This window comes from Sphaerulina musiva, assembly GCF_000320565.1.
Source record: "Sphaerulina musiva SO2202 unplaced genomic scaffold SEPMUscaffold_2, whole genome shotgun sequence".
Taxonomy (NCBI): domain Eukaryota; kingdom Fungi; phylum Ascomycota; class Dothideomycetes; order Mycosphaerellales; family Mycosphaerellaceae; genus Sphaerulina; species Sphaerulina musiva.
The window spans coordinates 24,229-39,371 of NW_016017384.1; the positions used below are offsets into that span (position 1 = coordinate 24,229).

The 15,143-nt window shown below is 39.6% G+C and overlaps 1 protein-coding gene across 1 annotated transcript; it reads right to left on the reverse strand.

The window, feature by feature from the left end:
- Nucleotides 1-9,573: 9,573 nt before the first annotated feature.
- Nucleotides 9,574-9,729, reverse strand: SEPMUDRAFT_39227 (uncharacterized protein; the record flags this gene model as incomplete). Its single annotated transcript, XM_016908739.1, has 1 exon — nucleotides 9,574-9,729. A coding segment is annotated over one exon (156 nt), but the record flags the coding sequence as incomplete, so codon positions are not given.
- Nucleotides 9,730-15,143: the final 5,414 nt, after the last annotated feature.

The window sequence follows — 15,143 nt, forward strand, 5'->3', positions numbered from 1 at the left end:
TGCTATTGCCGTCGTCGCTTAGAGGTAGACTACGACTACCTACAAGCATTCTATCTAGATTACCTCTTCGAGGGAGTCTAGCGGAGGGCGACCTAGGTACCTTACCTATCTACGCGGAGTAGTCGCTATATACTCTCTCCTCCTCGAGAGACCGGGAGCTAACGCGCCTATAGTCGGAGAGGTACGGCGATACCTGCTCTACCCTCGCGCTATTGCCTGTCTCCTTCGCGTAGCCGTAGGGCTCCGGTTATATAGTAGTCGTCGTAACGGATAGACATCTAGAGCCGCCGGGGGCGTCGCGATAGGCAGAGGTCTACGGGCAGGCGGGTCCCTCTCTATCTCTATCTGTATCTCTATCTCTATCTCTATCTCCGTCTATATCTCTATCGCTATATCTATCTTAATCTAGATCTCTATATCTATCTCCGTCTCTATATCTATCTCTAGATCTATCTCTATCTCTATCTCTATCTCTATCTCTAAACTCTACCTCTATCTAATAGGTAGAGATCTAGGGCCGCCGGAGTAGTTACGACGACGGGTAGAGGGCCGCGGGCGGGCGCGTCTATCTCTATCTCCCTCTCTATCTCTATGTTATAGATAGATATCTAGAGCGGCCGGGGTCGTCGCGACGGGTAGAGATCTACGCGATCTCTATCTCGATCTTACGGATAGATATCTATCTATCTCTATCTCTATCTCTGTCTCTATATTACAGGTAGTACGAGGAGGACAAAGCGAAGAATAGAGCTCTAGTAGGCGGCTATCTAATCGGACGGTACCCGGAATATAATAAGCTTGTTAGGAGTACGACGGTAAGTAACCGGCTTTGCTTTATATTCTCGGAGAATAAGTATAGTAGTACTACTACAATCCTTAAGGACTTAAGCGGCAACGGTACGTAGATAAATAACTAGTTAGTCGGACGTAATAAGAGACGTAAGCTTTAGGATAGAGACGAGATATCTATTGTTAGCGAAGCTAACTTTATCTTTAAATACCTTCGGAAGATTAAGGACGGAAGCGGGTTCCGATAGTAATATACAATATAAGAGCAGCTCGGCAAAGGGCATTGTATAATAGTATATCTCTATATTAAGAGGTATAATAGTATACAATTCGCTATTAAGAAGTTTGAGAAGCGGAGCGGCTATCTAGAGCGGCCGGGGTCGTCGCGACGGGGAGAGATCTACGCGATCTCTATCTTAATCTTATAGGTAGATATCTATCTATCTCTATCTCGGTCTCTATCTCTATATTACGGATAGATATCTATCTATCTCTATCTCTATCTCCGTCTCTATCTTACGGGTAGATATCTATCTATCTCTATCTCTATCTCTATCTATATCTTACGGGTAGATATCTATCTATCTCTATCGCTATCTCTATCTGTATCTTACGGGTAGATATCTATCCGTCTCTATCTCTATCTCTGCCTCTATCTTACGGGTAGATATCTATCTATCTCTATCTCGGTCTCTGTCTCTATATTACGGGTAGATATCTATCTATCTCTATCTCCGTCTCTGTCTATATCTTACGAGTAGATATCTATCTATCTCTATCTCTATCTCTATCTCTATCTTACGGGTAGATATCTATCTATCTCTATCTGTATCTCTATCTCTATCTCTATCTTATAGGTAGATATCTATCTATCTCTATCTCTATCTCTATCTCTATCTCTATCTCTATCTCTATCTCTATCTCTCTATCTCTATCTCTATCTCTATCTCTATCTCTATCTAACGGGTAGATATCTAGGGCTGCCGGAGTCGTCGCGACGGGTAGATATCTACGCGCGGGCGCGTCTATCTCTATCTCTATCTTACGGGTAGATATCTATCTATCTCTATCTCTATCTCTATCTCTATCTCTATCTAACGGGTAGATATCTATCTATCTCTATCTCTATCTCTATCTCTCTATCTCTATCTCTATCTCTATCTCTATCTCTATCTCTATCTCTATCTTACAGGTAGATATCTAGGGCGGCCGGGGTCGTCGCGACGGGTAGATATCTATAGGCGCGTACGGGCGCGTCGCGTCGGGAGCCGGCGCGACGGTCCCGGGACGGAGCGTCCGACGTCGGACGCTCCGGTCCTATATTTAGATAATAGTAGCTCGCCTACTTCAAGTTTAGGCCGAGAGTATTGAAAATATAAAGCCGTACGATCGCTTTAGTTAGTATCTACTAGTACTAGGTTTCCTATATATTGTAATAAACAGATTATATACTAGATTAGCGACTTATACGAACAAGAATAGCGTAGGCGAGGCTCTTGCTTATATATATTAAAGCGACGCTAGGTTCTAGGGTATCGAAGGAATTAGCAACGATAAACCTAAGTACTTTCTTTATTAAAGCCTAGTCTATCGGTTATATTAGAGCAGGGTCTATAGTATATTTAAACAGGAGCTTATAGACCGTAAACTATTTAATATTAATAACCCGGATAATCGCGATAAGACTACTATCGAAGCGCTCTAGGCGGTAGTATTAAAGCTCTCCCCTAAGCTATATCTAGACTACGTTTATACTATCTACGAGAAGACAATAACTAAGAAGGCCTATATAGGCAAGAATAGCGAGGGCATTGTCGAGGATCCTACTTTTACTATAATATATCGTATACTTAGAGACACCGAGGACTTCTTAACTATCCGCTCGGCAATTCGTAAAGGCGATATAGGGCAACTAGAGCGTATAGTTAACTACCTAATTCCGACCTTCCTTAGTAGTAGCTAGTCTAACTATATAGGAGAAATACTATAGTTCAAATAGATACTTAAGGCTACTAGCTACGAGTTGCGGCGTACTATCCTCGGTATACTAGTTATTAATCTATCTAGACGACTAGGCAAGTTTGTCGTATCTAATAAAATACTAGAACTATATAATAGCGAATATAGTACTACATTTGCTCGCCTTACTAACTCTACGAGCGATATCGAAAAGACTATCGAGCGGACTATATTAAATCGCGAGTATACTAAATATATTACTTAAACCCTACGGCTACTAGTACCGGAAGGAACAATATACTATATATCTAAGAAGACTATTATAGATATACTAAGCTATATATATAAGCTAGTTACCGAGGGCTTAACTACGAGATATAAGAGCAAGGGCGCTATATCTAACAATATCTATAGTATCGGTATTACGAGGTTAGTACAGCGTATCGATACGCTTAATACGAGTAACGCTATACGCGCCGCTTAGATTATACGCGTCGTAGACGACGCTATAATCGCTAGTATAGGTCTACTCGACGTAGCTGACTTAGTAGGTCGTATAGAAGGTAATAGGCTATAAGAGCTAGGTATTATTAATATTAATATAGATATATTTGTTAATATTAACGTTACGATAGTAGAGGAGATAGACTTAATAGAGATATAAAGGAGACAGTTTGAAGGAGACAGTTTAAATTGTTCTAAGATACGGAAGCTATAGGTCTTAAAACAACGTTCCGAGATATAGCCAACTCTTTTAAATATTAGGTACCTTCTTATCCTAAGCTGTCCAATCGGTCCTTAAGGTCTAAGATCCGCTATATTAGAGATACCTTAGTACTACTACTAATAGGTACGCTAGTATTATACCCGACTTCGCGTATCGCTTATAGTAAGTATATCTCTTGCTATTAATAGTATCTACCCTATATAGTAGGCCTTAACGAGTATACTAGTAGTACGGGTCTAGTATATCTTTCCCTTAATAAGTCTCTATAATTCTACTAGCCTAGTCGAACTTCTATATATTGTTACTCGTAAGCTTCTTCCTCCTTATATTAGTACCGGCGATGTTATTAAGCTAACCTGTCTACTTTATATTAGTAACAAACTAAAAGTTAGTCGGCGTTATAGTAGTAGGCTAGCGAGGAAAGGGATCGGTTTCGTAGGCAGTTATTGCTTCGTCGCCTTCTTGTATTATCGTTAGGGCGAGTATAATAGTCGCGAGTATACTAGGTTAGTAAGCGTATATCTATTAGTATAGATTTGATATTGCTTATACTTAGCTCGAGAAGTTATCGTAGTACTAGTTATATTAATTAGGTATATATACAGTTCGGATATCTAGCGATAGCGATAGCAACTACCTCTTAAGTAACCTATAGCGACGACAAAACCGGCGACAAAACTAGCGACAAAACCGCGACTACGACAAAACCGGCGACAATACCGTAACGACGATAATATAGTAACAAAGCCGCGACGACGATAGCGACAACGACAAAGCTACGGCGACAATACTATAGCAACAACGACAAAGCTACGACGACGATAGTATAGCGACGACGACAAAGCTATAACGATAGTATAGGGACTACGACAAAACCGCGATAACGACAAAGAAGTAGAATCGACGGATACGGCGATAGCGACATTATATAGTAAAATAAAAGAGGTTCTTCTAGAGGCGAGAACGTTAAGGATACTAGACCGATAAATTGTTCTAAGACGTATACTATCTATATCTTAAAACAAACGGAACGTCGAGCGTCCTTCCGTCCGATCGAGTTTATACCCTATATATATATTGTATACTATACTTAAATATATATAGGTATTAGAACTCGGCGCCTTTCTGGTTATTAATACTAAGGAGTCCGATATAATAATTAAGGAGTCCGACGCGACGCTTAAGGAGTCCGACGCGATGTCTTTATATAGATATCTTCTTCGAGACCTTTACGCTTTCCGTCTAGGTTAATTAGGCTACCGACGATACCTTTGTTCGCGAAGTAGTACTCGTTAATATTAAGGAGTCTAACGCGATTTGCGCTTTCTATCTAGGTTAATCGGGCTGCCGACGATGCCTTTATTCGCGAAGTAGTAGGAGGTAGTCGAAGATAATAGTACGAGACTGTTATATAGTTGTTCGGGACTATTATATAGTTATATACGAGGAAGTACTTAAAGATAATAGTACGAGGCTGTTTTAGCAGGCCGAGAAGATTAAGCTAGACAGATATAATTGTTCTAAGACGTTTGCTATCTACGTCTTAAAACAATCCCGACGACGGTAATTAGGGTTAAAGATTACCTAAAGATATAATTGTTTTAAGACGTAGATAGCAAACGTCTTAGAACAATCTGAACAACGACAATTCTAACAACAATTCTAACGACAATTCTAACGACAATTCCGACGACAATTCCGACAACAATCTAGATAAAGAAAACGCAATTGTTCTAAGATATATACTACCTTAGGCGGCCGACGAGCCGTTGTTTATATAGTAGTACTTAAATATAAGAATATAGTATTGTTTTAGTAGGCCGAGATAATAATAGCGTAGTACTATATTAGCAGGCCGAGAAGATAAGAGTATAGGGTACGCAATTTGCGTTTTCTGTCTAGGTTAATTACGCTGCCGACTACGCCTTTGTTAGCGAAGTAGTAGTCGAAGATAAGAGTATAGTACTGTTTTAGCAGGTTAAGATATTAATATAGGGCTGTTTTAGTAGGCCGAGATAGGAGTATAGTACTGTTTTAGCAGGCCGAGATAATAATAGTATAGTACTCTATTAGCAGGCTAAGAAGATAAGAGTATAGGGGAGGGAGGGTACGCGATTTACGCTTTCCGTCTAGGCTAATAGGGCTGCCGACTACGCCTTTGTTAGCAAAGTAGTAGTCGAAGATAAGAGTTCGGGGCTATTTGGCAGGCTAAGAAGATAGTAATATAGTCCTGTTTTAGTAGGCCGAGAAGATAAGAGTATAGTACTGTTTTAGCAGGTTGATATAATAATAGTATAGTACTATATTAGTAAGCCGAGAAAATAAGGCAGGCCGAGAGAATCGAATAGTTTTAAGACGTATACTGTCTACGTCTTAAAACAATAGCTAATTGTTTTAAGACGTATACTGTCTACATCTTAAAACAATAGCTAATTGTTTTAAGACGTATTCTGTCTACGTCTTAAAACAACGCCGACAACTATACCTACGCTAACTACTTACTACGACAACGATACTTACGACAACGATACCTACGACGATAACTATACTTACGATAGCCAAATTCGAGACAACTATACATATAGCGATAACGACGATACCCCTAATATATAGAAGAACTACGGAAACGTAATTGTTTTAAGAGGTATACTATAACCTACGTCTTAGAACAATGCCGACGACGACCCTCGCGACGACGGCCCTCGGTATACGCGTCTTAAAACAATTACTAGTAAGCGTCGTAGTATCTAGATAGCGCTAACAATTGTTCTAAGACGTATACTATATATATCTTAGAACAATTCTACTCGTAGCGACTATACTCGCAACAACTATACTTAGCGTATACGTCTTAGAACAATTCTACTCGCGACGACTATACTCGCGATAACTATACTCGGCGTATATATCTTAGAACAATTCTACTCGTAACGACTATACTCGGCGTACGCGTCTTAAAACAATCGTATAAGGTATATGTATTAGAACAATTCGACGAGCCTTCTAACGATATTCGCGACGGCTATACTCGCAATAGCTATACTCGCGACGGCTATACTCGCGACGACTATACTCGGCGTACGCGTCTTAGAATAATTGCGCAAGGTATATATACTATTAATTGTTTTAAGACGTATACTATCTACGTCTTAGAACAATTCGACGAGCCTTCTAACGATATTCGCGACGACTATACTCGCGACGACTATACTCGCGACGACTATACTCGCGACGACTATACTTGCGACGACTATACTCGCGACGACTATACTTGCGACGACTATACTCGCGACGACTATACTTGCGACGACTATACTCGCGACGACTACGTACGGCGTATACGTCTTAAAACAATTCTACTCGCAACGACTATACTCGGCGTACGCATCCTAAAACAATTACGTAAGGCATACGTCTTAGAATAATTACGCGAGGCATACGTACTATTAATTGTTTTAAGACGTATACTGTCTATATCTTAGAACAACTACGCGAGGTATACGTACTATTAATTGTTTTAAGACGTATACTAGCTACGTCTTAGAACAATTCTTAGCGCTACCTAGTATATAAGGTAGATTTGGTCTACGTATCGATATAACGACAACGCAACGAGATATAACTATATACTTAGTAAGGACTAGGGATAGATTCCCCGTATTAAGCTTATCGAGCAGTCAAAATATACCGTTTCGAAATCGAGTAAGCCGTTGATCTTAGACTATAGTTCAAAATACTACTATTTTAAGAGGAAGACGTTAAGATATAGAAAGATTGTTTATACAAACTATACTTATTAGACCTCTACAAATTACCTCGTACCGATATATACGCTATCCGATATAGTTGTAGGTTTATGTACTATCGCCGTAATTCTCTTAGTATAGCTAGGTATTAGCGGTATACGACAACTTAATAACGCGACGTCGTATCGATATGATTTTTAGTTTACCGTACTTATAGAGGACTACGCTATTAGCTCCGGATATAATATTAGTATATCTTAGTATTGCTATTAAGTTAGTCCGATACGTAAGGGAGCTTCTAGTACGCGTACGTACCTTAGCTTTAGACCCTCTTAAGCGACGACCCTACGATACCCTGAAATTCAAGCCTAAGGCATTATCCGAGCTCCGAGGGTTAGAAAGGAGATAGGTTGCTTTGCTACTACGGCGATTAGGTATAACTAGCATGTCTGCGTTAGCCGTTCTACTACGGTCTAGAGTAGCCGATCTACTACTACTACGAGGATTCTTATTACGAGAACCTAGTAGTCTACTAGGCTTACGGCGAATAGGAGTACTGCCTTAGCTAGCTTCGGCTCGGTTAGCCTAGCTAGCCTAATATATACTCCTCCTAAGTAGAGATACGGTATTTACAGAACGATTAGCTATTGTCTGTATATAGATCCGGCGCTAAACATTACTTAAAGGTAGTATATTATCCGTTAACGTAGCTCTAGCCCTAGTATTATTATCTGTTAGCGGTAGATTCCTCTTAGCCTATAGTCTTATCCTTACGTCTACTCGGAAATCGGTATATTCCTTGTTTACTAGTAGTACTAGGGTGTTTAACTAGTCTCTTATTCTAAGTATTAGAATATTGACATTATGCTTAGGTACTAAAGTATACTATACGGCAAACCTAGGCGTATATTGCTAGATCTAGTCGATATCTAGAGCAGTTGCAAAGCCTAGAGCAGGCTCCTCGGTAGTATTTATATTAAATACAGTAGTGTCTTCTACTTAGTATAGTATAGTGTTAAACAGCCGGCAAAGCTCGTATACCTTCTCTAATAGAATAATAGCAGCGGACGGCACTATAAAGAGAAGGTTAACGTAGGTATCTTTAAATCTCCTACTAGTACGGTCCTTTAACTATACCTCTAGCCGACCTAATACGAAATAAGCCTTAGTACCGGCTCTTGGTTTAGCGACTAGCTTTAGTAGTTCGGGTATATCGACGTTCTATTTAGTAAGATCGAGAAGGGCTAGATTATAGTAGCTATAGCAGTCTGCTATACCGAGGACAGTTACGCTATCTCTTAGTAGATACTGCCGCTCGCTTTCGCTATAGTACTTATATAGTACCGTACGAAAGCAAAGTCTCTATACCGGTACTAGATAGTAGAAGGCGTTCTATATACGCCTTATAATAGGTACTAGGCTATCGCGCAAGTCTATCTAAGGATTAGTCTAGCTTCTACCCTTAGGATTTAAGTCTATATAGGTATTAGTACTAGCGCTAACGACGAACTTATTATCGTCGGTATAACTAGTAGACGAACGGCGATTTCTACTACTACTTTCGATATTAGCAACGGTATCTTCGATATCGGCTCCGAACTCTTCGTTATCTGCTCTATCTTCTATACTAGTATAGTTATCCGCTAGAGTCTCTATATAGCGTAGGCTACTTAGTCGGCGTAGTATATATACTACTACTGCTTTCGGCTGCCTATACTTAGCTAGTTTACGGATCTTTCTAGTCCTCTAGCCTAATGCCGTATCTAACTTAGCTAGTCGAGGAATAATAGACTAGTAGTTAGGATACTCTTTAGAGGCCCCGTACTTTAGTATATAACGCATACGGTTATTAATATACTATAGCAAGTACAATATAGCCTTAGCCCTAGAGATAGCCCTACCGGCGCGACCTAGTCGCTATATAATATTATCGAGATCCTTAGAAATAGTATTCTTCAATTAGATTACCTACTTTATATTAGGAAAGTTGGTACTAGTAGCTATAGCCGGCGTACCCTAAAGGATTCGTATAGTCGAAGGCATTGCCTTGAATATAGTATACCGCTTGTCTTAGTCTCCGGTAGCAACGTATACAGTATAGAAAGATACGATCTCGTTGATATTATAGCTACTATTAGCGCTAGCCGCAGTATACTTCTTCGTATTGTCCTATATATCCTTAGTTATCTAGATAAGCTACTAACGCATTCGTACTACTGCCTTATCGACGTAGCCGATACTATTAATAAAGTACAATACTTTCTCGATTTTGTTAGGAGTCGCCTCGCCTTGTTTATTTATAGTATTTTTAAGGAGCTAATATAGTAACGTCTATAAGGTACCGAGTTTAGACTATAGAATACGCTTAAGGATATACGTAGTATCCGGTCTGTCGATACTACTACAGATAATAGCAGTCTTGAATAGCGCGTCGCTAAACGGCCGAAAGCTACTATACTTACGGACGAACCGTAGCGTATCTATAGCGATAGTAGCAGATACCCCGAGCTATACTATATCCTTACGTAGCAATCCTCGTAGGGTTTTCAACTAGCTATATTCTTTGCAGAAGTTAATACCCTATTTCTAGACAAGATAACACTATATCGGTATATTAGTATATACTATAAAACTGTATTAGTATTACCTACCTCGTCGATAACTACTATACTAATACTATCGGCTATCTCTTTAAGAACCTCTCGTATTTCTAGGTTATTCGTAGGCCTTATTATAGGTACAACCTACCCTAGTAGGTATGTAGGGTAGGTTAGGTATTAGCAAAACCTAATAGGTATAGGTATTTAGCTAGGTATACCTAACCTATCGGGTTAGGTACAAACCTAGTAGGTATTACGATACCTAGTAGGTATTGCGTACCTATTAGGTATTGAATCTTCGTATATAGAAATAAAAAACCTAGAAACCGGATGCCCTAACGAGAGCGAAGAAGCGATTTATTTAGACTAGGTATAAGAAAAGAAACTGTATATAAACCTAATATAGATACGAAAGTAAAGATTATAGTTAAATTGAATAAAGAAACTCAGAATTATATATACGCTATACTATAAGTTGTAATATTTTGGATCTTAAGAAATATAGTCGGTAAATATAGTCGGTAGGTAAACTTTATATAAGCTTAAAGCAACCTCCCTATAATCGTCTCGTAGTATCCCGGAGGCACTCCTACGTAAGCTTGAAACTTAGGCGTACTAATCGCCTTAGCTCCTCTACTATATTACCCTCGTTATCGCTAATTGTATCTAAGTTACTAATCCGTTCTATAAGATCTTTCGTCTGCTCTCGGTCTTTACTAAGGATCTCCTATAAAGTTAGAGTACTAAGAAGCGCTTAGGAAACCTCTATAGCCTCTTAGGCGATAAGAACTCTAGTATCGTACTTATCGTCCCGATAGCGAAAACGAGATACTATTAATCTAGAGAATATTAATATAGTATATTGGCGATTAAAACGACTTTAGTGTTAAGCGATACTAAAATCGCGCTTATACTTAACTCCGGCGGTAGGAATACAGAGAATATCCCGCGCTATTAATACGAGAGTAGGGTACTTAGACTCTATTGAAGACTACGTCTTTAGTACCTCGAATAGATCCCCTTTATCTATATCAGCGTCTAAATAGTCGGCGAGCTCGTTATCCTCGTTAGTACTACGTCTTTGACTTTAAGAAGACTCTATACTCCTACTAAGAGTAAAGTCGATATAGCCTTTATACCGACTCCTTCTAAAATAGCCCTACTAGGTAGAGGTACTCGATAATAAACGATAGCTCTTCTCCTACTCTGCCCTTAGCTTACCCTCGTAATACGCGCGGTAACTTTTATCCCTAAAGTTATCGCGTACCTAGAACTTCCGCTTAAGGCAGGGGATAAGGAGAACGCTAATACTATAGTAATCGCTAAATCGATCCTAGGTATCTCGATAATATTTCTCTAGCTTAGCCTAAGCAGCCTCGTATACCTAAAAGATATCCTTCTTCTAGAGTATCCTCTTATTCTTAAGTCGCTTTATCGCCTCCTCTAGAATATCGAAAAGCTTATTATAGTATACAAGGACAAGGTAAATCGTCGGACCTTTCGTAGTTTTAATTACCGCTGTCGCCGCTATAAATAGTTTCGTAAGGTCGATAAGGTACTCTACCCTTTGCTATTCTTCGGAATCGATGCCTATATCTTTACTTAGGTCAAGTCGCTCGATATAAGATTTAATAACTACTTAGAGTCTACTAAAGCGATCGAGTATTAACGTTATTAAGGACTACCTTGTCTTTACGTCTTGAACGACCCTTAGGATACGATCTTAAACGCCTTTCTACCGACGGTGCTTTACAAATAGCTGCTTCTTTTAAAGTATCTCTTTCTAGAGGTCGATAAACTGTTCGAACCTTTAGGAGCTCGAGTTAATAAAGACGCAAAGCTTCCGGATCTAGAGATTAAGATTAGCTAGAGTAACGAACTACCGACTATAATTGCCGACTACGCGAGTCGACTATACTTTCGAGGTCGAAGGGTTTATAGTTTATTAGGTATAGACACTAATCTTACCTTTAAAAGAAGATAGGGCATACTATTAGCTTAAGGACGGCTGATTTGCTTACTCTAGACTCTTCTTCTCTATAATATCTTTCTATCCTTGTCGTAATCCTAGAATTCGGAAAGGTCGTTCGTAGGACAAAGCCCTAGGCGGTCGAAAAAGGCCTTTAGAGGAAGTTAAGTAGTATAGGCAAAGTAGGGAAATCGCTCCGGACGGCTACCTCGATTATACTCCGTAATTGCCTCCTCCTCTTCCTCTCCTATCTCTAATTCGGGACTAGTTTCCGTACCTAGATAGAGAGGTAGCTGCTCTAAGCTCGTTAGTAGCTTAGTAACCGTTATACCGTACCTCTCTTAACAAGTATTAATCGCTAAAACACTATAGAATATTAGAGGAGAGTAATAACAGTAGAGCAAGTGTCCTTATATCGTATTATATAGCGTCTTATTGTTAGAGGCGTTGTCGTACGTAATAGCAGTTAATCGGCGCTTAATCTCGAACTCTTATAAGATCTCGAATAGTATCTCCGTAAGATAATTACTAGTATAACGGCTAGTAATATAAGGGAAACTAAGCATCCCTTTATACTAAGTCTATTAGTCGTCAATCTAGTAGACCCGTATAGTTAGGAATAAGGTTTTTATAGTCCTAGATTACTAACTATTATACGCGATAGCTATCTTGAATCTTCTAGCGAGACGGGCTTTAAGGGAGTCGGCGGAGTCTATAACCTTAGTATCGAGTATCCTTCGGTATATCGACGTATATTTGAACGGAATTGTCTCGACCTGTCCCGGGAGAAGTACTATATAAGTCTGTTTTACCGAGGGTCGTTTAAAGAACTAGAATAGTAGACCGTTGTCGACAATTATCTTAAAGTATAGGCGCGGGAAATCGTCTAGTATATAGCCTAGGTCCCTTATCTACTATAGATTGCTAATAGTCTAGAAATATCGTCTTAGTAAAAGTAGCTAAGCGTAGTCGGCAGACGTAGTCGGCAGGTATAGTCGGCGTTAGTTAGTACTTACTTATCGATACTTCGCGGCCGTAAACATCTCCTTTATAAACCCTCGCTTATCTTATTTCTCCTAGTAGTTCGAGGAGTCGAGATGCTTCTCGATAGATATTGTACTAGTATTTAGTACTAGATGTTTTAGTATAGCGTTATAGCATCTGTATACGACTTTAGGCGTCGCATCTTCTTAAAGCATTCCCTCCTCTAGGAAATCCTATACCTAAGATATCCGAGACTTACTCCTCTAGGTAATTAGGGACCGATCGAATATAGTACGACCGTTCCGCTTTTTAAGGCGCTTTCCGGTATAATTCTACTACCGTACCTCGTACTAACGCTTAAAGTTGTCCTTATACCTAAGCCTCTATAGCTAGTAATTTGACTTGATATCCTACTCTTCTATATAATTAGGCTCGATAGGGAGAATAAGGGAACTATCTAGTTCCTCTTCTACTAGACTCGGCCGTCTCGTTCTACGCCGCCTAACGTTAGGTTATCGTCGGCGTCGACCTAGTATTAGACTCGATAGCGCGTTGAGTATCGTCCTATAGCGCTAGCGTAGCCGTACGCTCGATCGCGTAGGGGTCCCGGAAGAGGTATCGGGCTAGGAGGAGGATTCGAGCCGGGAGCTTCCTACTCCTAGGGAGGACGAGAAGGAGGACGAAAACATAGTAGATAGACGACAATAGTATAAAAGTCTAGAGGTATCTTAAAGAAGTAGAAGTAGAAAGAGGAAAAAGAAAGAGAATTTCCTATACTCAATTATAGTATTACGCTATAACAAGGGTATAGCTAATAGGATATACCAAAATACTACTGTATCCGAGCTAACCTATCGAAACCCTAGTTTAGGCGTCGCTTACTATTTACCTATCGCTTCCGCTTCTTAGTCTTAAACTTTAACAAGGGTAGCTAGTCTCTTATTCTTCTTAACTAGTTCCTTAAGACTAGAAATCGAGAGATAGAGTTCGTCTTCTTAGAGGAGGAGGAGGAGGATAGCTTCGAGAGTAATTCTAGTATACTCTTTTATACTACAATAGATAAGACTATATATTACTACTAGCTATATTATCTGTTCCTTTATAAGAGAGTTCTCTTTCTTATATATCTTATACGCTATCTTCGCGAGATGCTTATTCTCCTTTATTGTCTTTAAAGGCAAAAAGCCGTTAGCTATATAGTCGTAGGTAGGAGGAATAAGCTAAGAAGGGCCTAGTAATCGCCCTCTATAGTAGGCTTGAGCTTTAGTATCCTACGATAGGACATTCCGGCAAACGGCTCGCTTAATAGGCGAGAAGATCTTATATAGTAATAGCATTCGGACTTCTTCGATATAAATCTAGAATTATAATTAGTTTCTATAGTCGGTAAATATAGTCGGTAGATATTTACCTTTATTATCTCGCTGCTAACGATTTTTAAGACCTCTTTTATACCTTTCTTATTTAGTATATCTAGGTTCTTAAGGATAATAATCTTGTTCTAGAAGTAGTAGATAGAAGAGTACTATTAATTATAGGCCGTCGAAAAAGTAGAAGAGGATGCCTAGATAGCAAAGGTACTAATAGACTTAGCCCTCGCTTCCTCTATCTGTAGAGTCGATAATAGATTAAGAACTAATTCCGAGAGAAGGCAATAATTACTAAGGCCGCTAACCCCTTTGTCGCACTCCTCGCTAATAGATAGATACTCCTATTCCTACTTAATCTAGTCTTCTTTCTAGAATATTAATCGTTCCTTAGAGTCGATATCGCCGAGTTCGAGAAACTAGTCGGCTTTATTAATCTTTGCCTACTCGTTAGGCCTCATTATGGGTACAACCTACCCTGGTGGGTATGTGGGGTGGGTTGGGTATTGGCAATACCCAATGGGTATGGGTATTTAGCTGGGTAAACCCAACCCATCGGGTTGGGTACAAACCCAGTGGGTATTACGATACCCAGTGGGTATTGCGTACCTATTGGGTATTGATTTTTCGTAAACAGAAAGAAAAAGCCTAGAAACCGAGTGCCCTAAGAGCAAGTTATTTGAACTAGGTATTAGAAAAGAAACTGTATATAAGCCCGATATAGATAAGAGGAGAAAGAGAGTAGTCAGATCGAATGAATAAATATAGAAGAATATATACGCTAGATTACAGCTTGTGATATTTTGAAACTTGAGCACCATGGTCGGCAAATATGGTCGGCAGGTAAACTTCATACAAGCTCAAACCAAGCTCGCTATAATCGTCTCGTAGCATCCCGGAGGCACTCTTGCGCAAGCTTGAAGCTTAGGCGTACCGATCGCCTTGGCTCCTCTACCCCATCTCCCTTATCATCGCTGATTGCATCCAAGTCACTGATCCGTT